Source organism: Cavia porcellus, unplaced genomic scaffold (assembly GCF_034190915.1).
Source record: "Cavia porcellus strain 051 isolate PalLab524CR breed Dunkin Hartley unplaced genomic scaffold, mCavPor4.1 scaffold_14, whole genome shotgun sequence".
NCBI lineage: Eukaryota > Metazoa > Chordata > Mammalia > Rodentia > Caviidae > Cavia > Cavia porcellus.
The window spans coordinates 59,937,325-59,964,109 of record NW_026947497.1 but is presented as its reverse complement, the minus strand read 5'-3'; the positions used below and the strand labels follow the sequence as shown (position 1 = coordinate 59,964,109).

Here is a 26,785-nt window from a genome sequence, read left to right as displayed (position 1 = left end):
GCTTCTAATGTCACATCCTTCCCAGAGCACATCTTCAGTTATTTCTCTCAGAAAGGACTTTGATGATTTCCATTTCAAAGCTGCGTGTCAGCTGCTATGTGGCTGGCTTGACAGGATGCAGACAATCACAAAAGTACGGGTGGAGTCTCTGTTCCCAGTAAACAGCTGTCTCTATGGAATAGCCACTGAATAAACCTCAACCCTGTGCAGATAGGTGATCTGGGTACTAGGTAAAACTTTTCATCTAAATCTCCCCACTAAAATGAAATTTCCTAAGAACCAAGAGATGTGCCTTAGCCCTGCCTGTCCCTTGAAGCCAATCCACAGACCAGGGCTCTGCAAACACTGTTACATAGCTAATATTTGAATAATAGTATCTATGATTGATATTATCATTTGTTGTGCAGTCATGGGTGTCAGGACCTGTGCTGAACATCATTATTCCTTGAAATCCCCCTCTTGAGCAGATAACATTTCTTGTGAAACAGATGAAGAAACTTCAGCTCAGGGAATTTAAGAGGCCTGGTCAGTATCTCAGAGTGAAGAACTGGGATGCACTGAGACTAATACCTCAGCTATGTGGTTCCAAAGCCTCCTGCCACCCTGGAACTTGCCACCACTGATTTAAGACACAGTGCAAAGTTTACAAACTGGAGGGGAACACAGCAGTACCTTGCGAATGCACAGTCTGCAGAAAGAGCCCATCATGTGGAGGACTAGTGCTGTCTGTCAGATCTCAGGAGCCCAAGGGCAGCTCCTTCATCCATCCAGGCAGGGAGAGCTGACTGCACCACCACAGTGGGGCTGGAGGACACTGGGTGTCTGCAAAGCCCCTGGCCCATGGAGGGTGAGTGTTCACTTTCTTAGCTGTGCACCCTAGGTCTTCCTGGCTCATCTCCTTGAATATTCCTGGTTATGAGGCCTGTGCCTATGGCTGGTGGCTGTCAGAACTGTTTCTTTTTTTAATATAAAAGAGTCATGTAAGACAATATTCAGCTGTGTGATTTTATTAATCATCTGTTAATGAGCCCTCTTTTATTCAGGGACTCATATATATCACCATGTTAATCTGCTAACATCTTCTTCTTTCTGCTCTTCCCTTCCAAATCACATTTAGACACAAAGTTTTAAGTTATCAGCAGGAGTCCATACATTTTCTCTCCCTCAACATCCATAAGCACCTTGAGAAAAAAGTTGACCCGAAGGCATCCTTCCTTTCTGGTAGAAAACTTACAAAGAAGCATTGTAAAGGTTAAGCAGATAGTGAAAAGTTGGCCATTGCACAAATATTTATCACCAGAACTGTGTTTCTCAAACAATATTTTGCATACTTCCTCCTGCAATACCTGATAGGACTCTCTAGAGAGAGAAGAAATGATGGAGTCGAGACACGTGGGGAGGTAGATCTCAGAGGCCTGAGCAACCAATCAGCTCTCCAAATTGAAAGGGGATTGCACATTTCTAGTTTGTAAATGCAAGAGAAAATACTGAGAAAAATAACAACTTCTGCTTGGATATGAGTCAGTTGAAGATATCTATGTGGTGGTGAATTTATGAAAAACTTTTCAGGTTTTAAAATCCATACTATAAATTCTAGAAATAATATTCAGAAGAATTTATTTTCACTTAAACCTAGCACACGTGAATTACCTGGAAAGATTTCATAGAAGTATACAGTCAAAAGCATGCCAGCTTGGTGACATGCATGCTCCAGGGCTAGCTCTGTGGTAGCTTCATTTATTCGCTTAAAACTGTGGTCATGTTCCTTACTCTTTTGAGATCAGTTTTTATAACTTACATTTTTCTAATTTTCTTTTTTTTTTTGTACTAGGGATTGAACTCATGACCTCATGCTTGCCAGGCAGGTACTTATGCCACTGAGCTAAATCCCCAGCCCTAAAAATATTTTTCTTCTGCCCAGATTTTTGAAGTGTTTCCTCAGAGTTGAGGAAAGCGATCTTTGTTATGGTTGCTTTGTGTCCTTCATTTTTGTTATTTCCCTCATCTCATAAATTCCACCAAAGCAATAACAACGTAGCCTTTTGTTTTGAAGTCCAATAATGCTTTTATTCTTGGCTTTGATTGATTTTAGTCTGTTTCAATTATTTGATTTCAATATGTATGAAGGTATGGACAGCTATTTTGAAGAAAACAAGAGACATTATGGTAGCCATAATCGATTTCCTAGTGTCTGGTATTGAAGGCCCATAAAGCTCTCATTCTTTTGTTTTAATTGCTTTTATACTATTTTGATTTGTATTAACTTATTGTGTGTGTAGGTGTGGACAACTATTTCTTTTTTTTTTTTCCTTTTTTTTTTTTAAATTTTATTTAAGGAGAAAAGAAAAAAAAAGCAGAGAAAGGGTACAAGTTATACAGATTTGCAGAAAAAAATGAACAGTAGGAAATCACTAGTTAATGGATTACATACTGTCATCTTAGAAATAATTGTTCAAGTCACAAAATTAAAGCTTGTAAAGTGGACATTCCATCAATGATACTGCAAACAGTTCTGTTCAATGATCCAATAAAACTCTGTGATATCATATTCTATCTTATACACTTAAATATACATGCTGTTATATAGTTTAGAGCACTTTCTTTTCCTCTCTTTTGTACAATGACTATTACACATTTTGGGTTTCATTGCTCTCACGGTTCTTATTACTTTTTTGGAAGAGAGTAAAACCAAATGTGACATAACAGAACAGAATCGGTCAAGTCAAAAGGGTGGACATAATAGATAATGTGAAAACATATTACAAGGTGATCAACAATGGTTACCATAATGCCTCCTGCTATCTCTAATAGAATTGCCTATACCATTAGTTTATAATACAATTGAACAAAACAGTAAAGAACAAAACCAACAAAGCCAAACCATTGGAGACATTGTAGGTCTTCAAAAGTAGATAAAAGTCAACGAGAATGGGCGTTATAATGAATCTCATTATCTTCACAGCTGATGCCTAAATTTTCAAACCTGATACTATCCAGCAAAACAGAATAGGGGAACATCAGACAAAAACCAGATGGTGAGAGTAATACAGGGCTTTAAATCGAGGTAATGGAAAGTCAAAGTGGGTTACTATAATATATCCTGCTATTTTTTTCCTTTAATTAAAAGGATAAAAAATTTTTAAAAAGTATTAAAAAAGTAAATAATGGAGTGGACATTGAGATAAAAGAGCGCATAACAACGAAACAGCACAGATCAAAACATAACCATTTAAGCAGAATAGTGTTTCACCACCAGATAATCCTGACCTAAAAGTAGTTACCATATTGTCTCTTTCCTTGAAATCCTTGAGTACAACTTCGTATACTGTAGCATTAAGTATATCAAAACAATGTAAAACCATTTAAGAGAATGACAGCATTACAGAGTATTTAGAATCGACTAACAGAAAATGAACAATGGTTTCTGTGTAATCTCCTTGTCTTTAAAAGGTTTTTGCTTATACTGTCGTACATAATAAAATCCAGTAAGATACAACCTATTTAGACCATTGGAGACAGAAGGACAAAAGCTAGATGAGACTTCAAAACAAGATGATACTAAATCAGTATTACCTATTAAGATGTCATTTTCTCCAAAATAGCTGTTCCTATCATCCAATCTTCTCTGCCTCATTTCTGTTGAGCTCTTATTCTGTCAGTAGCTGTCAGTTTGTCTTCTTCACTTTGTTCTCTGCTCCATTAGTTGTGGCCTCCACTATTTCTGGATTCTTTGTATTTTTCTTTTTTTAGAATATCCTGCAATACTCTCTGTAGAGTTGAATTGGTGGTTGCAAATTCCCCCAGTTCCTCTTTATCCTGGAAGCACCTTGTTTTCCCATCAATTTCCATGGACAGTTGTGCAGGATATCTCAATCTTGGCTGGAGATTATTATCTTTCAAAGCTTGAATTATTTCCCCCCACGCTCTTCGTGATTTGATGGTTTGTGCAGAGAAATCTGCTGTAATTCTGATGGGTGCTCCCTTGTAAGTGGTCTGTTTCTTGTCTCTGACAGCTTTTAATATTCTGTTCTTGTATTGAATTTCTGGAATTTTTATTATTATATGCCTGGGTGTTGCTCTGTTTGGGTTGTAGGTAGCTGGGGTCCTGTATGCCTCATACATCTGAGTATCTTTACCTTTTGCTAAATTAGGAAAATTCTCCTGGATTATTTCTGTGAGTAGCTTTTGTAGTTCATTTGTTTGTGTCCCTACTTCTTCTTTTATGTTCTTAATCCTTAAGTTATGGATCCTCTTATCATCTTCTTGTCTTTGTATTATTGCTGTTTGTTTCTTTGTTATTTTTAAGAAGTTTTTCATTTCATTCTCCCATATTACAATTCTGCCCTCCAGTTCAGATAGTCTGTCCTTAGTTTCTTTCAAGCTGTTATGCCAGTCTTCGATAGACTTCTTAGTTTCTTGGTTGTCCCTTTGAACCTGCTTCACGTATTCTATGCTTTCCCTGTTTTCTCCATCAAACAATTCTCCCCTCTTTTTCTGTTCTTCCATTCCACCATCTGTTTTTTCTTGGGTGGGGCTTAGCATTTCTCTAACTATTTTGCATACTTCTAGCTTCAGGTCGTTGATAACTTCATTCCTGAATTGGTCTATGAGGCTCTCTATATGGTGCTTTATGTGTATTGGTGCGGTGTCCGCTATTGCCTGTTTCTCAGAATTGGGGGCCGAGGAGCCTTTCTTGTTGCTGCCTCTTCCCATATTCTCTGTTCCTTATATATGCAAGCTTATATGAGAGGCCCAGCTTCTCTCCCTGTCAGCCACAGCCTGATCGAATTGCGCCGGTTAGGTGTTCCCACTCATTGCTGCGCACCAGGCAGCCTATGTGGGGCCCGCCCCTCCCGGCCTCCGTCAGGCTCTGCGATCTGGGTTGGGCCAGCCTACGGGGTCCGCCGGCAGTGTCTCGCAGGCCAGGCACTTTTCACCAACCCCGCCCGAGAGGGGAATGTGTCTGGAGTCACCAGCGCGCCCTGTTCCCGCAGGACTGCTTGGGCCCAGAAAGTCCGCTGGAGTCAAACTGTGGTGGAGTGTCAGTTTCTCTCACTCACCTCGCCACAAGTCAGAACATGCCTCCCTGCCCGACCTGTTTTCGACTCCGTTCGCAGACTCCCGTTCTCAGAGTTTCCGCGCGTCTCTCTCCTTGCCGAGCTGATGTAGAGGCAGCCAGCCACTGCGCGGCGGGAAACCCAAATCGAGGCTTCCAATGGTGCAGGGTCCAGCCTCAGCAGCAAGACTTTTCTGTTCCTGTTTTAGCACCAGGACTGCATTCCAAGTTGGTTTCTCTCAGCTGAGTTCGTTCCTGAGTCAGCAGAGCATAACTCCACCTGCTTATGTCTCTTTAGTCCGCACCATACCTGGCTTCTGAGCCTAGTTTTTCAGAGAGCCTCCGGTAGTTGCTGTTATCTGTCCGCCATGTTCTCCCAGAAGTCGCCGTGGACAACTATTTCGAAGAGAACAAGAGACATTATGGTAGCCACTGTTGACTTCCTGTTGTCTTGTTCTGAAATTTTGTGTTATTTGCATTGTTTTACTCTGATCTGCTTTGTTCTGCTTTGTTTTATTCTGTTTAAAATAAAAAAGCAGTCTCTTTTTGCATGTGTTGGCATTAATAATCTTATTTGATATAAACATTGTGATCTTTTTCCTTCTTTCCCTGAAGTGGAACATTATTCTATCTTCAGCCTATTTGAAACACTGATTTAGATGTTTTTCTTCTTTTCAACTTGCTCTGTGGCCTAACTGGAACATCTTTTCTCTTACTAGATTATTTGAGCCTATTTACATTTAGTAATATCACAAATATAACTGATTTTTCTTCTGCTATGAAATATGTGTGCTCTCCATCTTTGTAAGTTTTTCAGTTTGTTGTTTATTTTTTTATGCATTTCTTTCCCCGAAGCTCTACCAGACAGAGGGGCTCCTAGCAGGCCTATAACTCATCCTCCCTCCTCGGGTGAGAACCCTGACAAACACTGACTGATGGAATTTACTAATGAGAAGAAAAATGAGGATCTTACGGGATTGCTCTGCACTGAATTGCTGCCTTTAATTTCTTGTGTTTCTTTTGGACAGCTCACTTCTATTTCCTCCCTTAGGTCTTAGAGAGTTTTCTGTCTCCTGGCAAATATCAAATTGCAATATTCACATATTGCATTGCAAGTTTTGCTGATATTTTTTATCTGATAAATTTTTGCTAACTTTTAAAATCTATCTTTCCAAGGATACTAGGTTAACTATTTTCAATTTTTTCTTGGCGTTTGAACTGGTTGGACAGTCAGGACTGTCAATTCTTGTAGTTTTTGTTTTCTGAGATTTGCCATTGCTTGCTACTCGCGGTGATTTTCTTGCCTTCCGTCTCCCACTCCTCTTGTTTCCACTCAGTCTCCACCCTGTATTCCCAGTTCCGCCAGCCCTCGATATGGGCAAAAGACGTGTGTTTGGCTGTGTGTCTGGAGCCCACAGGAGAGACATCTGCCGGACACGGCAGCCTTTCTACCCACCTCCCCTGCAGCTTCTGAACTGATACCTTCGCAGGGGTCTCATTTTGTGAAACCTACATCCTAAATCTGTCTCCAGTTTTACAAAAGTGGTATTTTCCTTCATTTGCTTCTTTTGACATTTGGAAGAAAAGGAGAATATTTCTGTCACACACAAACTTTTTCATATTGGAAGTACAGGAGTGTTCTTCCCCAGAAGTCAGGAATGTGACTCCGTACTATGCAAGAGTTGGCTGGGTCTCAGGGGAGAGAGCAGCACTGACACACCCCTGCCAGCCTCACCGCCAGCCTTCCTGGGACGCTGGGCAGGCGCTGCTGTGTGGAAACCAGCGCTTGCTCTTAGGTCAGTGCTCCTGTCCTCCCCAATCCTTCAGCCTAGCTTTCCTCATTTGTGGAATAAATCTTGAGACCATTCAATCATAACAAAGTTTCCACTTACTTTTTCAAATATCACCTATTATCCCATTTTTTGAATTTTTAATAATTTAGCAGGGTTGATTTTGAAATTAAGTCAAGTCTTTATTCAAGTCTTAAGGTGAATAAGAACTAAAGGGATTTTAATGTAGACTGTCATGTCAGTAGACTGACACGAAATGTTTATAGAAGCAGTGACTCCTACTTTCTCTGTCTTCCTGGAAGAAAATCCAAAACGGGAGTTCCAGATGCGCACAGATGCCACTTTCTTCAGTCTCTTCTGTCCTCCAATGTGCCCAGTCACAGAAGGGCTCAGGTCACCTCTCCCATCACAGAAGGCCTGTCTGACGGGAGCAGCCCCCGAGGCGGGACCTGAGACCCACGCACTGTTGATGAATGTGGCCCAAACGTAAGCCTTTTTTAAAAATGAAAGCAGGCTGCTGTCGGTCCATTTTCCCTCAAACCAGTGGACAGAGGGAGCACGGTAACTCTACATGCTGTTTCTTCTACCCTATTGCTCAGTTTATTGTTTGTATCACTTACTTCCTTTCCTTCCTGAATCCTTCTATAGAAGACTTCAAGAATAAATACAATAAAGCACAAAATTATAAATACTTTTAAATAGAGTCCTGGAAAATACAGAAGGAAGCAAACCGAAAAGGGCAGTTAAATGTGCTCGAGCAGACTATCACTTACCAGAGCGGAAAGCAGTGAAAAGAGTGCGTCATGCACCAAAGTCTGTCTGCTCCTTGGGTGTCAGGGGGCTACCGTGCCTCCTCCTTTGCACGTGGAACTCCCCACCAGGTGACGGGAAATCAGACGTGCCCTGCACTTCTGGTGTGGCCCACAGAAGCCTCCCTGGGTGTTCTTCATAGTCTCCCCTCCCCACTTGGCTGAGAAGGACGGACAATGGAGGTGTTGGACCCTGTTCTGGGATGGCAGGTCTCTGTCATCCTAGATGTTTCAGTGGCTGCATGGAGAGGGGGTGCTCAGCAAACCCACAGTTAGTCAGCTGAGCTGAGGCACAGATTTTGACTATGTGGTGTAAACACTGGTCAGTTCGAGTGGGTGTGTTACTTCAGCCTACATAACCTAAATAATACATACGACCAACACAAAGCACAGTGAACCTGGTTTTTTTTTTTTAATGGGTAGGAAAGAGACATTCACCCAGCAAATAGCAGTTTGGGACACTCCTCGCTTTCTGCACTGGAGTGGGTCCAGCTCAAAGGGAAGTTGCTCCATTTCCCAAAAAAGCTGCATTCTGAATACTTGGGCGCTGCCCCCCTGGTGTTGGGAAACTGTTTGGGAAAGAAGAGTCCAGCTGAAGGATGTGGTCAGCTCAAAAACAGGACCGCAAGATCCACAGTGCCATGAGTCACTGAGCTCTGATCGGACCACAACCAGGCCAGGTGGCAGCACCCGAGCCCTGGAGGACAGCAAGGCCACATGGAAGGCAAGACAGCCAGAGGCTCAGGCACTAGGTACAACCGCACTTGCTTCTCACTAGGTAGGAGTTCTGGGGCAATGCCAACATGTGAAGCTCACTTATTTCTTTTATAAAACTTGTACAATAAAGCTATATGTCTCCAAATTAAATCAGTATAAATAGAGCCATTGTTTATTAGGATGGATGAGTAATAGTACAAAACCCAGGGATCAGGATTCATCATACAAGGAAAAAGGATTGAGAATGATGGTTTTATCATCACAGAGTCCCTTCTGAAGTGGTGGCCTCTGACCTCTGGTCTTACCCTCCTGGCTTCGACAGTTCTGCATGGAAAGGCTGAGTCATGGCCTTTCCCTACAAGCACCTGTAATTCCTTAGTAGCCACCCCTGGTCACATGGCCTGCAGAGAAATTGGCCATGCCACAGGGAAGGGACAGCACAGCAGGGACCAGCCATCCCTGCCACAAGGCACTGCCAGCCTTGCCACTGGTGCCAGGAAGTTGGGGTTCACTGGGAGTTAGCAGGAGATGGAGGCAAAAGAGAAGAGCATGCACAGCTGTCAGAACCTCAGGTCTTACAGACAGCTGTGTGACTCTGAGTAGGGACCCAAACCTTGCCTCTCTCACCTGCAAGACACTGTCTCTAAGGTATGACTGAATAAAATAGCCTGCTCTCTTATCAGTGTCTAGAAGGCTGCGCAAAGGAAGCCTCCTCGCTTATCAGTGGAGTGGAATAGTTTGTGCCATCTGTGTGCTGGGAACCTGAGCACATCCCACAGCCCACATGTGCAGAGCTGGTTAGGGCCCTAAGCACTGTTAGGGCCTCAAGCAAGTGTGCGCCCCATGCAGCCCTAGTGAGGCTGCTTGAGAGCATGGCTCTCCTCTCCTCTGAGCCGACCCTGGGCGCTCAAAGCATTGTGCCCAGGATGGGAATCTGACTGTCCTGTATGACAGCTGTGTCCCCCCGCTTCCCCTGTGACCACCACTGCCCTGCAATATGGCTGTGGATCTGTAGGCTGAACCCACCGTTTCTGGGCCCTTTCTGGTCTGTGCCTCCAGGTGTCCTATTTGTGCCACACGTCTCCAGAATCTTCCTGCCAGATGAGTCTTGACATGATGAACACCTGTCTCAAACTCTACAATGAAATACTAACTCCACAGACAGGGTCCCGCCCCCACCTTGCCCTCCCGCATCTGTCCTTGCTGACCCACCAGGTACTGCACACCTCCCCAGGGTGACCTCGCAAAGCAACATCCTGTCAGCCTCTCCCTGACATTTGCAGGTGAGGAAACTAACTTGATGTCCAGCAGATAAAGTTCTACTACTCCAACAGTGGGACTCACAGCAGCCTCCTGCATGATTTTCCTGACCCTCTGCCCACCCCTATCTGTCCTCACAGCCTCCATCACAACATTGTTCCTCATGACAGGACGCTTCCTGAACACTGGGCAGGGAAGGGTGGCTGCCAGCACAATTGCAGTGAGAGCCAGGAGCAGATGCCTCACCTTCTCTGGAGTCAGTGTCTTGTGAATCAGTTACACTGGGTTTCGTAAATGCTAGAGCCTGTGATCCTTCTGAGGCCTACAGAATCTTTTTACAACTTCACTGTGTCACAAACCTGCATGATGCTGCTGGGGACACTTCTCTCTCCAACAATCCCACCCGCTCTCATGGAAACCTATGGGATCCTCGGAATATAACTGGTGTCAGTGAATAACTAACTCAGACAAAATAAGAAAATGGAGAGATCCAATCCACGACAAGAGAGTTGGTGAGTGTGGTGCTTGTATCAAGTTCACGTGAGTGGCAAAGCCTCAAGGGGGAGACGACCTAGACTGTCGTGCCAGGAAGTCAGGAACGCAATGGAGCAAGGAGGAGGGGTGAGGTTCAGTGGCCACAGTCAGAACAGGAGGCTGCCGCTCAGCCTCCAAGAGCATGCAGCAAATGGGTCTGAATGAGGAGGGAAAGCACAGGAGAGCTGCGGGGCGGTAGAAGGGAGGGGGAAGCGCACACAGAAGTGACCACAGAAACTGGACAGCATTTATCTGCCTTCATGTCCCAGCCTGTGAGGGAAGCACTTGGACTCCTTAAGACATCCTGTAAGCTGTTTCCGGGAGTCTCCATGGGGCTGGTGGAGTCTGCCTTTTCTGCTCTCCAGATGATGTCTACAACCAGAAAGGCGGGAAGTGGTAGCCAAGCCCCTCTGTCCATGTCTTCTGATGTTCCTGTTCTCTCCCCTGCATAAGGGCTTTCAACAGTATCCAAGCTTTCAGCGATGTCAGGAGCCAAGAAAGAGGGGTGCTCCTTGCTGGGAGCCACCAGGTCATCTTTCAGGGGCCTTGCCCATTCTTTGCAGGTGTTAGGGACAGGGCAGTGTGTCTAGAGCTCCTGGATGTCTCGATCAGCACAAACCAGGCTCAAATAAGGATCCCCAAGGCACAGTCTCAAATGACAGTCAAGGAAGCTCAGCAGGCCCTGTGCAGTGCGGACACTGACCACCGGGGCCCTCAGAGCTTTGTGCACAGCTCTTCCGGGTCTGGGGGCAGCATATTCACAGCTTGGGATCAGCACAGCGACAATATTTATACCATGGAAATTAGCAAACCCAGTAAATCAGGACTTTCTACCTAGGGACCCCCTAAGGACCCTCATTTAACAGGGTAACTCTGGGTATACAACTCAGTTTCCACACAGCCATGAAGAATATCAGGATGTGATGGCCATCAGCTGTGAATTCCCACTCGAGAACATGTACAACCTCGCTAGCTCTAGAGCTTCAGGGAGTTCCCACAGTGTTTACTAGGTGGGACTCCCCAAGACCAAGCTTTACAAACAAACTATACAGTTTAATTACAGGGTCCAAGGCACAATATATTTAGCTATCCACCAGCTTCAAGTAATTTCCAGAGATGTTTGGTCCATCCCCCGAAGGTTTTATTTCCGTAACAGACAAACAGAGAATTCAGCAATTTTGGGTTATTAACATTACTGGCTAACAGCCAACTGCTGCATGAGTTAATACACACCGGGCTTTCCCTCCCCTCCATTCCATGATGAGCTTGGGTCTCCCAGATGACCTGAAAGGCACAGCCCTGTAAGCTCTGAGTGTGAGGCCTGGCTCGGCCAAAATCAAAAGAGGTTGAAGGAATGACGAGCTTCCTTCCTGGGCTGGTGGGCTGGGCCAGGAGTTTGTCTCCTGTACCATGGTTCCTCCACGTGTTCCCTCCCCATCCCCCACTCTGTCGGGTGGTGTCCTTAGGCAAGTGTCTCCCACTGGAAAGTGTTCTCAGTAGGGACTGCCATGACTTGTTGTTCATTTAGCACCTGGGTTTAGGCAAGAGGACCATTTCTATCTAGCTGAAGGTCCCATGATGGTCAAAAACCCCTGACTTTGCCTGGCACTTCCAGGGGAGGAAGGAAGCTGGGACACTCTGGCCTCACCCTCCCACTGCCATGGGACAGTGCCGGGACTGAGTTCTCTTTCTGAGGGCATGGCTTTCTGAGTGGATCGGTTTTCCTCCCTGCTCTCTGGAAGCTCCTCTCATCCCAGCGCCACACCTTGAACACGACTTCCTCTGACAAGGCTCCGGAGTTTGCACTTGCTTTATGCTTGGCCAGACCTGGCTGTGCTCACTCAAGGACACAGAGCCTTTGGGGCTTTGGGCATTGCCTGCACGTGGCCACACCAGCTCTCAGCACAAGACTGCTCCTCCTGCTCTTCACTGTCCTAGTCCTGAGTTTCCTCTACCCTCATCCTGCTTGTTTTTACATCCATCCTCAGTCTACAACATTCTATAGTCTTCTTCTGCTTCCTGCCTGCCACTAAGGGACAGTTTGGGGCAGCGCTTTGCTCTAGCTCCTTCTTTGTCCCCGCAGGTCAGAAACCATCACAAGCTAGTCATAGCCCAGATCCAAAATAGATCCAAAATGCGTTTGTAACGTCTCTGTGGAGACACCCCAGGCCTTTCGTCAGTTTCCCACTTATTTCTCTAAATATGGTTTTGGCTAATATTGTTAACCCTTTCATTTTAGTTTTGGTTATTACTTGAACCAGGAATCATTCCTGTGATCTTTTTATTTCCAAGATGATACATTTTGGGATATTCTTTTATTTTCTCATCATTTTTATCCTACTTCAACATAGAGGAAGGGTGAAACCTTGCATCCTCTGCTTACTGGGCAATATGCGATATTGTACTGAAGGTTGTTAACATTTATATATCATTTTGCACTTTCCATTTGCTATTTATAGTCTTCATTTCTTTTTCAAATTTATCTATTTAATATGAGTATATGTAATTCATTGATTTCAACTGCTGTTTAGGATTTTGTGACTTTACCACAACAAATTCATTTGTTCTTCTGTTTGTAGATATTTTGGTTAACTCTCTCTCTTTCTCTTCCAATTTCAAATAATGAGTCATTGATCAAATTTATGTATATTTCCTTTCTCTACACATTTTCTCTAGGCTGATTTCTAAAACTGTAATTGCTTGACTATAGATTATATAATATTCTTCCTTGCTAGTATCCCCAGACTGCACCCCAAAGTGTTGTAATACTTTATTACATCTCTCAATGGCTTATGATAATTTTTCTCACATCTTTTCCAATACTTGATAATTGTTTTTATTTTTGCCAATTTTATGGTTGTGCAACATTAACTTTTTTTATTTATGTGTCCCTGAAGAAAGTCATAGATCTTCAGATTGAAGAAACTTGCATCCTAAGTAGTATAAATAGAAATAAAACTGTACTTAGTGACATCATAGAGAAATTTCAAATTACCAAAGACAAAGAGAAAAAAAATTTTAAAAGGGAAGATACAATCTACTTACAATGGAAAGACAAGTAGGTTGACAGCAGATTCCTTAAAGGCAATGACAGATGGAAACAATGGGACGACATCTTCAGAGTGCTGTGGAGGAAAACACTGGTAAACTAGCGTCCCACGTGCAGTTACTCAGCCCCCAGTGGTTGGACTTGTGCATTCCCACCTGATGTCCTGCCTTCTTCAAAAATAGTGCACTTTAACCAAGATATGAGTAGACATCTGAAAGAAGGCAAATCCTAGAACTTCAAGTCCCCAGTCATACAGTCAATTCACAGAGCACGAATACAAACAAAGAGAAAAGCGCATGAGCTACTCTAGCCCTGAGATCAGCTCAACCTCACCATCTCTATGCCCTGGACATGAATCTTCTTTGTTTCTGTCTTTTGCATCTGAAAGTCCTGAGAGGGAGCTTTTCCTGACATAAAAATAAATAAGGAAAAGGCCCAAAGAGAACAGAAAAAACAAGAGAATGACATAAAAGTACAATATAAGAGATTCCATTCAGAGCTCATTTTTTAAATGACTAAAGTTGTAGGGGTTGTAGGTGCATACTGGAATGTGTAGTTCAACCACTGCAAAGAATAAAAGACAGAAACAGCCACAGAAAGCAACAGATAAAAGTGCTGTTCATTATAGATAAATTTTGATAGGCTCCACCTACCAGATCAGGAAGTAGAGTGACTAATTTTCTCTCTTTACACTCTAACCACTAGCACAGAAAATGCATGAATCAAAGTGTCTTTGTGTTGCACACCTATGTTCCCTTTACTCAAACTAAGGGCAACATAGTCTCTTGAAAATCACACAGTTCAGGACTGAAAAGACCTTTTAATCCGACCCCTTTGTTACACAGAAGGGCAGTCAAAGATGATGGGTTGAGTTGTTTGAGCTGACATTGTCATTCAGTGACAGATCAAGGGACAGAACCTGGATCTCCTCCCCCCAGAGTCATTTCTACTTCCCCTTGCCACAACTTTTCTGCATTTATAGAAACTAAACTTTGATTGGCTTTTCCAGCACACCTAGTATATGTTCTGCCAGCTGTGATGGGCACTGTCTAGATGTCTGGCTGCCTACCATGTCCTTCTATCCTCTTTCCTCCCCTCTCTATATTTCCTCTCCTGGAAAGTTCTTGGGTTTGATGTCAAAGTCCTGTCATTTTATAGAGGGCCATAGAGAGCAGCCATTCGTAGCATCATTGTCAAATTCAGATGGAGTAAGGGAAAGTGGCTTGGAGCAGATAGGACATCGCTGTTTGCAAATGAGATATAGCCTGGGATTACAGATGGCTCTGTTTCTAGCCTCAGCCCTTCTTAAATTCAAGCTCAGCACTTTAACATCTTCCAAAACATAAAGGAAAATCCAACTCCAAAATTGAAGCCTTCAAAAGATGGTAAGGCAGAACAGATATCTCAATTCACTGGTAACATTTGACTAGATTTTTCTATAAAGCTTTCTCTGTTCTTTTCCTAACCCTTTATCTTCATATCTCTCATGTTTTGGTATCTTCCCTTCTTGCCTTCCCTTCCCTTTCTTCCCATTCCAAAATCCCCTTCTTTTTACCAAAGCTCTCAGACTACTCCAGAATTGTAATGCCACTTGGAAAGGAGAAAGTGTTTGGTATGGCAAATACTTCACGTTGCTCAAGTCTGCTGGCCTTGAGGAGCTGTTCATTCAGCCAAAGTTTATATACAGCACACGGGTGGCTCTTTGTCAAGAGCACGAGAAAACGCTCCTTTCCTCAGGAGCAAATGGGTCCAGTATATATAAATAAATACACATGCAGGACAGATGACAAACTCAGGTGGACAGGCAGCTCCTCATACAGCTTCTTCCCATCTAGATGTGCTAACCCCTCAGACTCCAACTCTACCTCCTTTGACCTTCACCACAACTTTGTGATAAGGGCAAGGCAAGGATCATCATTTCATGTACACACACACACACACACACACACACACACACACACACCAACACAGACAGAGTGAAGCCAGCTTTGTTTTCAAAGTTAGATAATCCCACATCTTCCTAATAACCAGGGCTCTTGTCCATTTTCCTGAAAATGTCTTTGAGTCATTGTTTTTAAAATGCTAACAGTTGGAAAACTGATTAGTATTTGCCCTTATGTTGGAGGTATTAAAATTAATAAACTAGCCAAGTTTAGTCAGCAAAAAGAAATATCAAAAAATAAAATATTTGTTTAGAAATCAGATAATTAAATTTTTTTTGTCTTTTTTGAGACAAGGTTTCACTGTGTAGTTCAAGGTGGACTTGAGCTCACTCTGTAGCCCAAGCTGGCCTTGAACTTTCAGTGATCGTCCTACCTCAGCGTCCCAAGTACTGGGATTGCAGGCATGTGCTACCATGTCTGACCCAGATAATCAATTTTAATCAACATTTTTATTAAGTCAGATTATACTGAGAGGGTAATAGATTCAAATAAAATTTTATTTTATAAACATTAATTGTGGATAAAGCTTAAATAGAAGTATTCGTAGAACTATTGCTCAGGGCAAAGTAAAAATGATTTCTAATGCCAAGAATTTTAGTGCATGCCAGGGAAGCCAGGCAGGTGGCACATGTCTGTAATCCCAGAAGTCTGGAAAGCTGAGGTAAAAGGATTGTGTGTTTTGAGCCCAGACTGTCTAAAAATTAAAATAAATTAAAAGTTAGTTCAATACATTATTGGGTGCAAGCCAGTTTTGCTTCCATGAGACCATGCACCTTGACCATGAGAATTAATTGTGGCACAGAGGCAAGGATCCTTGCATCCTGCCAACTACTCCTAGATACTCTGGCTGATGAAAGCACAGGCGTGCAGTCCACCCCAAGCCTGCTGGCCACAAAGGAAGGACCATACCATTTCCCCTAGTCTGTGTAGTTGACATTAAGCTCACAGTCTCAGCCTAGCAGAGTCTGGCTGCAGCTTCCTGTGTGATTTATCCCAAGAGCCTGACACATAAAATCACAGTCACATTTCCTTCTGAATCATAGGTTTGATCCTTAAACAACTGGTTGGGCTAGAGGACAAGAGTAACCTGAAATTTTTAGGAAAAGTGTTGGCAACTTACAGTACCTGAGAATGGCAGGTTTACCTTAATGATAATTATTTTTCCATTACTACTTAAGTAATTTCAAAGATGTGTTTTTAGGTAAAGTTTACTCACCATAGCAGAGTGTACACTCTACCTGGTCAATAGCATGTTCATATGAAGGCTTAAAAGTCCATACTCAGAAAATCCCTAAGTGATCTCTCTCTAGCGTATTTTTATTATACTTCAGTCAGCAAGCACTGACCTTGGCCAGTGACACTAGTTACCACTGGTGATGGGTAGACTTGCCCAGGTACTTCAGGGAGGATATTATTTTTGTCTTTTAGATTTAAGTTTAACAGTGCTTAATACTCCAGGGTTCCATGAAAGACGAGCTCTTAAAAACATGAGTGGAGACTAAGAGTAGTTTAATATAGGGCTCAGATTTTGAGAGAAAAGGAATGCTGTGTTTAGAAAGAGAGAAGCACATATCCTGCAAGCATGCTTTTCTCCCTATACAGACACTGTCCTAGCTAAAAGTCTCCTGCCATCTTTGCATGTGAAAGTCACTGTGAAGCATGGTCCAGATCAGTCCCATCCCAAGGGAAGTCTCGAGTGTTCTGGAAAAGAGCTGCCCTAAGAACCAGCTTCATCAAGTTTTGTCAGCACAGTGTTTGCACTGTAGACACTCCAGTTTCACAAGTCAGAGGGGGAAAGAATTGGAGCGAACTACCAGCCAAACCTCCTCCTGCCCATGACTTCCAGTTGGCATGACTGAGCAAAGGGTGATGGAACAGGGAGATCACCTCTCCCAGAGCCAGGAAGAAGGGAGGACACCACAGAAAGATCTCTCTCTCTCCGCCTCCCCCCACCACATCTCTATCACATATACACACACTCACACCAGCACACTTGGGACCACTTGTTCCCACTTCTTTCCATGAGTCCTGAGATCCTCTGACCAGGACTCAAGAGCTCTTTGAATGGAAACAGACCAGAGGGGAGGAAAGACATCCCATGAGAAGCTGGGTTCAAGCCTTGCCTGAGGACTTGTGAAGATGTAAGGAAATGTAAGGAAGAATGAATGCAACCATGGCACCAAGATTTGGACTCAACTGGCCTGTCCATCAGAAGATGAGCAGATTCACACTCAGAGAAACCCTCACAACATCTGGCACCATGGCTGGCAGCACACACACTGGAATCGACTCTTCCCTTGTCCTGCAGCATCATTAGGTGACCCTCTTGGAAGAGAAGACTAGTGCTCCCAGAAGCTGTGTGAATGAATGCCTTTGGCCTGACTTGTCTGCAAAGACTCTAGCCTCAGCACACTCAGCAGGACATGAGTTCCCTGTGGAGATGCCGGCAAATAAAGCTGCCCTTCTCTCCTGCTCTGTGTTGGGTGATTTGTTCTGTTGGGGATCTCATTGTTTTCCAGCTTCAAAATGTGGACGCTAAAACAGTTGGTCTCAAAAAAAGTGAATAGTGGTTTCCAGAGGTCAGGAAGGGAAAGAGAGAGAGACAGAGAGCATGGATAACAGGATTCAAAGCCAGTTCGGTGGGAGGAGAATCTCCAGTGCTCTGCAGCAGTGGGGTGACGGGACCTCACAACAGTGTATCATGTAAGGTAAAGAAGTAAAAGAGAGGCATTTGTGGGCTCCAAACAACCACATGCTGTCTGTTCCAGGAGCCATAAATAAGTTTCAGGGAAGACTTTGGAGCAAAATGGTTATTAAGTCCAAAGCAATTAAAATGTGGAAAGGGTGCAGTAGAAAGCTACAAACCAAGATCTTCTGTGAATATAAGTTGTTGAAAAATTGACACTGAAGTCAAAGGGGTGTGTGTGTGTGTTGGAATGACGAATGAGGGAAGGGACAGAAGGGCCCTGGAGCTGGCCACACAGATGGGGCTTGGGGCTCTGTCTCTCCCCAGCTGCTTCTGCCCCACCTCGCCTGTCCATGCAGAGATCAGAAAGCAAATCAAATGAGACCACGTGTCTTGGGGAGAAGCAGTGGCTCAGAAAGATAATGGAGTTGAGACTGAATAACATGCAAAGCAGCTGAACAGAGGAGAAATCGCAGGGAAGGAGATGCACAGATGATTTTCAAAGTGAAGAGTTAGTGGACAGATTACCACGGAGAACAAAATGGAAGTCAGATGACACCAAAGTCCACATTAACAAGAAAAGAACAAATGCCTTTCCTACACTAGCTGAGCAGTGAACTGTCTGCAGACATAGCTGGATGAAAAATACTTCATTTGGAAAATTATTTTTTGCTGCTTCCTGTCCAAGTTCTGGTTAAAAAAAACAAAATGCAAGGCCTTGCAGCTGGAGAGAGACCCTGAACAACCTCCATCAGCAGAAATCTAAGTCTCTGCCAAACGACCTGACTCAGCACCACACACCAGGAGAGGAGGAGGATCAGAAGCTGTCTGCTCAGGAAGAGGGGACCCACAAAGAATCCAAGAAATGGGGGTGAAGTACAAAGAAAAGCTGCCTGTTCACCAGCAAAACAAGCAGCAAGGCATGAGGCACCCTCTTTCTGGAGAGAAGACTGATTCTGTTTCTTTTTGGTACTGAGTACTGGAACCAGGACCTTCACACTGAGTTACATCTCTCAGCCCATTTTAAAATTTTTACTTTGAGATAGGGTCTTGTTGAGACACGAAGTAAGCCCAGGTTGGGCTTGAACTTGTGGTCTTCCTGCTGGGATGACAGGTGTACACCCAGCTGAGATGCTGTCTTCTAAAACCCAAAGAGTGATGTGTATGAGAAACCAGAGAAACAAAACCAAATCCAGGAAGTTCTGTGTGACTCCTACTGATACACAGCAGGCTGGCTCCCAGGGCATCTTCCACATGGTACTCGGCTCCCTACCATCTGTCACTTGTTCTTGAGGAAGAGGCCTGATAGGCGCTCCCCTGTGACTGGACTTCCACCTGACCAGAAAGGAACATGCAAGGTGTTGGAGAAATCTTTACCTTCTGCCTGCATACAAGGTGACCTACTTGATAAAACTGCCAGAGTGTCTATTGAGCCCTATGCCAGTCCCACACCCTCTGAGCCATGGTGGACAAAAAAGGACACTTCCATCTCATCACTGACCAGATGTAGTGGCCTGAAATCAACACAGGCCAAGTGCAGGCTGCCACCCGGCCAAGGGAATGATTTCAATACCTCATTGAACACCTGCTTCACACACTCAGCCTGCTGCAGCTTCATTAGTAACAAAAGCTCTTTCTGCACTGAGGGGAGCTGCGGTTAGTGCTGATGTCAGCAACGCCCCATCTTTATCAAGAACAGCTGAATCACCCCAGAAAGGAATCTCACCTGCATCAGCCACCTTCTCAAACAGGGACTCAAACACGCTTTCTCCTTTCCTTACTGGTAATTTTACAACTCCTAACTACAGAAGGACAAGGGACATAGAAACTCAGACCCCGCTGAAATCCTACAGCTTTCAGATGCTAGAAAGGAGTCTGCATCCTCTCCAGACACAATGGGGTCCCTGGCTTCGAGCTTCAGAGTAGGAATGGACTCTTGAAGCAGTCGTGTACTTCAAAGTCCAGAAACTCACTTTGGAAATGAGATGTAACACGTTACTAGAACTTAGCCTTAAGAAGTTTTTTTATTTAAATGATTTAAATCCAAAAGACACTGATTCATTGTGAAGTAAAATCATCACCTAAACCGTAACCTCCCCTTTTCTCCATTTCTTCCCATCCTATTTTATGTATTATTAATATATAAAATGTCATTTATAATGTAGCTTATGTAACTGGGATGGATTTCTAGTGTCATGTTGAATACTTTTATGTAAATTCTCTAATTTAGATCTAAGATTTAGATGTAAGTATGATCTAAATATGAAATTGTAGGCAAAGCAACACAGTGGCAAAATGTCATCTTGAATTTTAAATAAATAAATTGAACCTATAAATTCGTAAGGATTGTGATTGAAGGGTTCAAGATGTTATTTTTAGTAATCTCATCTCTGCACTCATATATCTGGCTCCCATGCTCCACCACAATTGTGAGCAAGCTGCGTCATCTCCCAGTTACAGAGCAAGTCAAAGCCCCAGGTGGGCACTGCCTCAAGCTACTGCCACTGGCCTGCAAACCACCAGAACCCTCTCTCACTGCCTCCCATACCTGCTGCATCACCTGGGCCTTCACCTCTCATTCCTGCCTCATAAATTCCTCCTGTCCCCACCTTCCTCAACACCAACTCTACTGCCTTCCCAGCAGCATCTCAGTGTGTTCAGGGGTCCCCTGAGTCCATGCCGGCACATGCCCTGCTCTGCGCTGCCCTTTGTGGTCATGCTAGGTTGAGGGAACCTTATCCACACTCTGGGACCCCTGCTCCTCACATCCTTTTACTCCACACAGAAAACACTGCCAGGTCACCAGCAGTACCCCCTGACTTCTCCAAGCAGCTGTCCTTTTCAAAAATTATTCCCACAAAAAGCAACAAGCAAACACTCATTCATTCAGTGAGGATTTATTGGGTTCTTACTAGTACCAGAAATGGGGGATAGAGAAGTAAATGGTGCTGGCAGTGGGTGAGTACCTTAGGAGGGGAAAAGAGCACACCTTACACCAGTAAGCCAGCGAGGTAATCCCTGAGGGTAAGTGTGAGGACAAACAAACAAAACTAAAGGGGTGGGGCAGAGTGACTGTGAGTGATTGTGGAGACCAAGGGCAATGTGGTTGTAAGGGAAGTGTCTCCAGGATAGCAGGAAGCCAAGGACCTGCAGGTAACCTGTGCTGGGGAATCACAGACTGACAGCAGCAGGTAGGCACCAGCACTGGGCATGCATGATACACACTGTTCACATAAGAGGTGGGAATGGGAAGAAGACAAGAGATACAGCCAGCTGGAGCTGCCAGGCCTGGAAGAACCGGAGCCCGTCCTCTCACAGGCTGGGCAAGGCCCCTGCCTGCCTCCAGGCAGAGGAGCAAAGCCCTTGGGGCTGGGGTGTGTGGGATCATTTTTACATTTCAGTCTCAACTTTCAGAGCTAATAACCAAATCATCTAAGTTTGGGCTAAAACAAGCTGAAATGGCTCTGGAATGGACATAGATGGAGCCTGGAGAGGTGGATCCACCCCAACCCCGGCCTTCCATCTTGCCACCCTGCTGAATAGGAAAAGTGGCCACTCCTTGAAGCCTACTACTAAAGTCACAAAGGGACCTGTGAAGGCGGTAGCTGGGCCATACGTGAGCTCATCAGCATGAAAAAGACCCAAACACGCATCAGGAGGGGCTTGCATTATTAGGCCTAGGAAAGAAATGACAATTCAAAGCTATTCTTCCAGGCTGAGCTCCCCAGAACATGCACACACAGACACACACATGTACACTTGAGCACACACACAGTCCACAGGGACAAAAGATGACCTGAAGACCTTCCCTCTGAGCTAGCTAATCTCTCCCCACTCTGTACATAAAGTGGGGGTGGCATGAGGGGTGGGATGAAGCCCTGTCTGTGCTGTCTCCATCAGAGCTCATACTCAGGATCCAAGTTCTTCTTAAAGTCTAGGGATGTAGAAGGTGGGGAGCAAAGAGGAGTGCAGAGACAGGAACCCACAACTCTGCCCGCTGTGGCCAAGTTCCAACGCCCTCATCCACGGGGTTTCCTCCCTCAGGGGGTGGTCTTGGGCTGCCAACTTTCCTAGTCTGCCCTCCTTTACTTGGCTGTCTCCCTACCCCAGGCCAAGCTCCTATTCTGCTTGCTTGATCCTAGCATATCACGAGGCACAAAATGTGGAGAGTGGTCAGGACAGGTACTGAGCACCAGTCTCCCCAGCAATCAAGGGCTGTGCCTCAAGCAATCTCTACCCTCTTTCTAATCTCATCAAAGAGCCCAGGCTATGTGCCTATGGCCCAAAAGGGAAGTGGTAGGAGGACAGTGGCCCCGTGTCTATGGTCCTGGGGAAGTAGGTGGAGAAGACAAAGAGGTTGAAGCCAGGTAACTTGCTCAAGGTCAGACAGTTTGAAAGCAGCTGCTTTAATAGATGGAACAACTGTCTGGTTGGCTGGACCAGGCTTGAAGGTGTGAAGGCCTCGGGTGGCTCAGCTGCACCCAGCCTGTTTCAGGAAACATTTAGAAATGCTGCAGGAGGCTTGAGATGAGGCTGAGAAGAGTAGGGGCTCCTCCTCACCTTTTCTGTCTGCTTCTGACACAGCAGAGAGAAGGCTGCACCTGACGTGCAAATTCAGACAGCTCTTACCCTCTTGGGTTTTTCTGCTTCTCTGGACTATATGGCAGCCTAATCTTACTCAACACAGTTTGGGGCCTGTCCAGAGCCACCAGTGGCTCTGCCTCCACCTGGTACCAGGAGCTGATTCAGGAAGCCAAAAAGAAAACAAATGGTGCTGAGGAAGAGAGGAACTCATGGGGAACTAACTACAAAAATGGTCAAGAGCAAAAGCCATGCTCAGCAACAGGATGCCAGGGACAGAGGTGAACAGGGGCTCAGAAGGCACCATGGAAGCTGGCACTGGAACTGCCCTTCCCTGCGAGCCCGGTGGCCTGTGCACCTTCTAGAGAGGAAAGGAAGGCAGGTGACACAGAAGATCTATGCCCTAGTGGTGGAAGTCAAGGGCGGCCACTGAACTGCCAAACAGAACAGAGCACAGAGACACCCTTCTCACCTGCAGGCAGGATACCCCGCGGCTCCCTGGCCATGGGGAACATGGGCACCAGCCCATGTCTGCCCCTGCATCATCCTCGAAGTCAGGTAACTCGCCAGAGGAAGCCGGGTGGGTTGGGAAGAGGTGAGTCCAGAGGCTGAGGCCATCCACTCCCAGGACTGTCCTTCTCTGTCACTTCTTTTTTGGGGCAGGCTTGCTCCTCCTTTTCATCCTAGTTTACAAAGATAAAAAGGACAATTTACAACACTGATACATTCTCTCTCTCTCTCTCTCTCTCTCTCTCTCTCTCTCTCTCTCTCTCTCTCTCGGAAACCAGCTTTAAAATTCTTCTTTAATTTCACAATTCAGTAGTATCTGACCAAAATTAAGAAGATAATATTTTTTTCTGGACTGAACATAGGAAAGACATTCTTTGAAAGTTCTCCTACTTTATATATAGTACTTGTTCTTTTTCTGGCTACTGTTGCAGATAATTTTGAAGCACATAAAAAGGCAAAGGGAATGAAGGCATACTCTACTCTTGGAAAAAATTGTATTACCCATTAACATAAAGAAGTGAACATACAGACATATATATTGAGTGTACAGACTCACATTATAAAATTATAACCATATTGACATGTTTCTAATTTGATAGAGAACAAACTGTGTCCAAGAAGGAAATGAATTCATTATAAATATGTGGCCCCATCCTTGACCAACCCAAAACAGGAAAATAATAGATCCCTATTACAAAAGTCATCTTTATAAAATGTCCTAATCTTATTGTAGCACAACTTTACAGGTTCAAACCTGCCCACACTGCAGAACAGGGCAAATGAAGGGCTCAGGCCCAGAGGAGGAAGGTTCCTAAAATTTTGTCCTAAACATGCAAGATGATCATATGACTGCACTTGAAGGTATTACCTTTCTCCATGAACTAATAAGGCTCCACATCGTCTGGAATGTGGATTGGAATTGAACTCATCATGCAAATCCATCCCTAGAGCTTTGGTAACTATCTCACAAGCATCAGGTGCCATCTGTACCTAAGGGTCTTGGAAAACCACAGCCATTGTAATTCCAATAGTAATTAGAACCTTTGTGATTATTTAAACCCCAAGCATGTTCATGCCCTCTCAGGTCTGAGGATAGAGTAGGTCAGTCAATGGGCCTTGAGCAAAGTTGAGCCATATTGTGGATGGAGATTGGAAAGAAGCACAAAGATGAACCGACAATCCAACCCAAGCATCTTACCTGGTGTGGCTCAAGCCTAATTCCTTTTACTAATCCTCAAAGCAAACTGGCAAGAATTTAATAAGATAAAATAACAATCATTTAAAAAACAAATGTTTTAACAAAAATAGCAAATAAAATATAGGCATATAGATTTAAAAGGAAATATAAACTGACTCTATTTAAAGACAACATGATCGTCAATATAAAAAAACCCTAGATTTTATCCCCTAAAAACCTAAAATAAGTGAGTTTGCAAAAATCACAGACAAGATCAATATACAAAATAAGTTATATTTTTATATACTTGCAATGAACAAATAGAAGCTGAATTTGAAAAGGTACTATAATAAAACAGACACAAAGCATAAAGTAAGTATAAAACAAACAAGATGTCCCTGATATGATAAAAACTAGCTAAATAAAAGGAAGGATAGGCCACGCTCAGATGGGAAGACTCAGGTTTGTTACAGTTCCCTATTTAAACCATAAATTCAGTATGATCACTTTCTAAATCTTATTAGGGTGTATTTATAGAACTTAACAGGAAAATCTGTATGGAAAAGTAAAGGGCAATCAAATATTTTCAAGACTTATGAACAAAGGTGGAGACTGATAGTAGCTGGTTTGACTGCCTACAGGTAAGCTAGGGTAATAAAGTGGGGTGTCAGTGAAGACAAGGAGAATGGACAGAGCATGGAAAGTACAGAAATAAACCCACACACGTGTGAGCAACTGATTCATTGTGCAAAGCTGCACAGGTAACTCAGGTCGCGATCTTTTCAACAAATAATGCTAGAATCACTGGAAAAACATATAGCGGAACTTTAACCTGAGTTCCAACATCAAACTACTTATAAAAAGTTAATTCAAAATGGATAACAATGTAAGTAAAACCTAAAATAGTATATTTCCAGGAGAAAATATAGGATAAACTTTTGGGGACTCTGGGTTAGGAGGAGATCTCTTACATATTACATAGAAAGAATGATCCACAAATAAATTTGTTAAGTTTGATTGGGTTAAACTTGAAATTTTGATTCTTCACATAACATTGTTCTAAAAAATATAATGGAAAAAATGAAATGCAAGTCACAGACTTGGAGAAAATATATGAAAGGCAACTTTTTAAATTTTTATGAGTCCGTGTTTGCAGCACGTCATGAGTGCACGCCTCAGGGGCGTCAACACGGACATAACACACCTTAGCTTTCTACGTCCCCTTCCCTCTTCCTCCCTCCTCTCTCCATCTCTTGTTCTTTCTGTTTGCAAAGATCTACTTCCCTATTTTCTATCATCTGTCTTTCATTTTGCTCTATATTTATATTTTGGGTTTCTGCATCTTTAATAAAAGAATTTGCAATCAGAGTATTTTAAACCTCCCAGTCACAATTAGAAAACAATGACCCACATTTTAAAATATGTGAAATATTTGATCAGACACTGCATCAAGTGTTTTTGGTGGAGGATATATGGGCTTATTAAAAGGTGCTCTGCCCCCCACAGTGGGAGCCAGGCGGGTGATGCGATTTTCATTGCTGCTTTCTTTCTGCACCTCACCACCCCCATGTTCTCATCTCCTCACTGCGCACCCTGCATTCACTTCTGAAGGAGTCTGCGCAAGAGAAACGGGCAGGAAGGTATGGAAGGAAATCGGAGCATGATTGTGAATAAACAGAATGTGGGGAAGTAACGATGGCAGATTTACATTATTATTTTAAAATTTGTCAGAGAAAGGGAATAAAAGACAGAAAGAGCCAGAAGGAAACTCCTTATGAAGAGACAGCAAACGTGTTTAAAACAGACAATGCCCAAGAAGCCGGAAACACTCAGGGAAGTATTTCCCTGCTCAGCGTTCTCTATGGTCCACTCTGACAGCTGGAGCAGCGCTGCTAAAGACAAGAGGGTGCAAGCATGGTAGGCTCCAGAGGCCAAAATGTGCTCTCACCAAGGGTCCCACCCCAACAGCTAAGCCCTGCCTGGGGACCTGTGCTGTGGGACACAAAGTGACCCCAACTGCACTAGAATCGGTTACAATCTCATGTACATTGAGGCTTTGGTCTTCTACCCCCATGGGCTTCAGGCACCAGGACAGTTCCTCAGAGGTCTACAGAGGGACAAGAACTCCCTCTTCCACAGAAAGGAGGTCTTATCACCAGCTGGAGAGAAGAGCTCTTGGAGTGTTCCACGAGCTGCTCCCTCCCTTACAACCACACATAGACTCTGACACTTGGCTTCTTGGGGACTCTTAGTTCTTCTCACTGGCCCTTTCCCAACCTGAGGACTATATCCTTGCTAATACATCTGTGCTTTCACTTCTACTTCTGCTTGTCTTGCTGAATTCTTTGTTCAGGATACAAAGAACCTTACACAGTTACAACCCTCAGCAAAATTTCTGGGAGCCAGCCAAGAGGTAAAACTCCTTAGGGGAATGTTTTTCTCTGCCCTCTCTCTCTTCTTTTCTGCTTGTTTTCCCCTTGCATCAAGGAACCAAAAGGTTCCTTGATGCAGCAGAGGTCAACCAGTTAAAAGCCATTAGGGAGACCATCACTGATTGACTACTGTGACAGGATAACCCAGCCAGGTAATGGAATATTTTAGACTTTATTGGGCACAATACTTCCACACGCTACATAGATCTGTTTCGTGTGTGTATGTTCTAAAATTAATCTG

The 26,785-nt window shown here is 44.0% G+C and overlaps 1 protein-coding gene across 5 annotated transcripts in view; it reads right to left on the bottom strand.

The window, feature by feature from the left end:
- Window positions 1-991: 991 nt before the first annotated feature.
- The window catches only part of Mobp (myelin associated oligodendrocyte basic protein), a 55,403-nt gene continuing 29,609 nt past the window's right edge, over window positions 992-26,785 (bottom strand). For 4 of the 5 annotated variants that reach the window (XR_010051528.1, XR_010051531.1, XR_010051529.1 and 1 more), the window contains 3 exons: window positions 22,898-23,108; window positions 13,212-13,291; window positions 11,286-13,099 (listed from right to left, as the gene is read on the bottom strand). Coding sequence is in view for 1 of the 5 variants with exons in the window: in XM_063260948.1 (XP_063117018.1) it covers window positions 3,700-4,713 (1,014 nt within the window). In the remaining 4 variants the exon portion in view is untranslated. Of the gene's footprint in view, window positions 13,100-13,211; window positions 13,292-22,897; window positions 23,109-26,785 lie in introns of those variants that run through there. The other variant, XM_063260948.1, reaches the window with a different exon arrangement.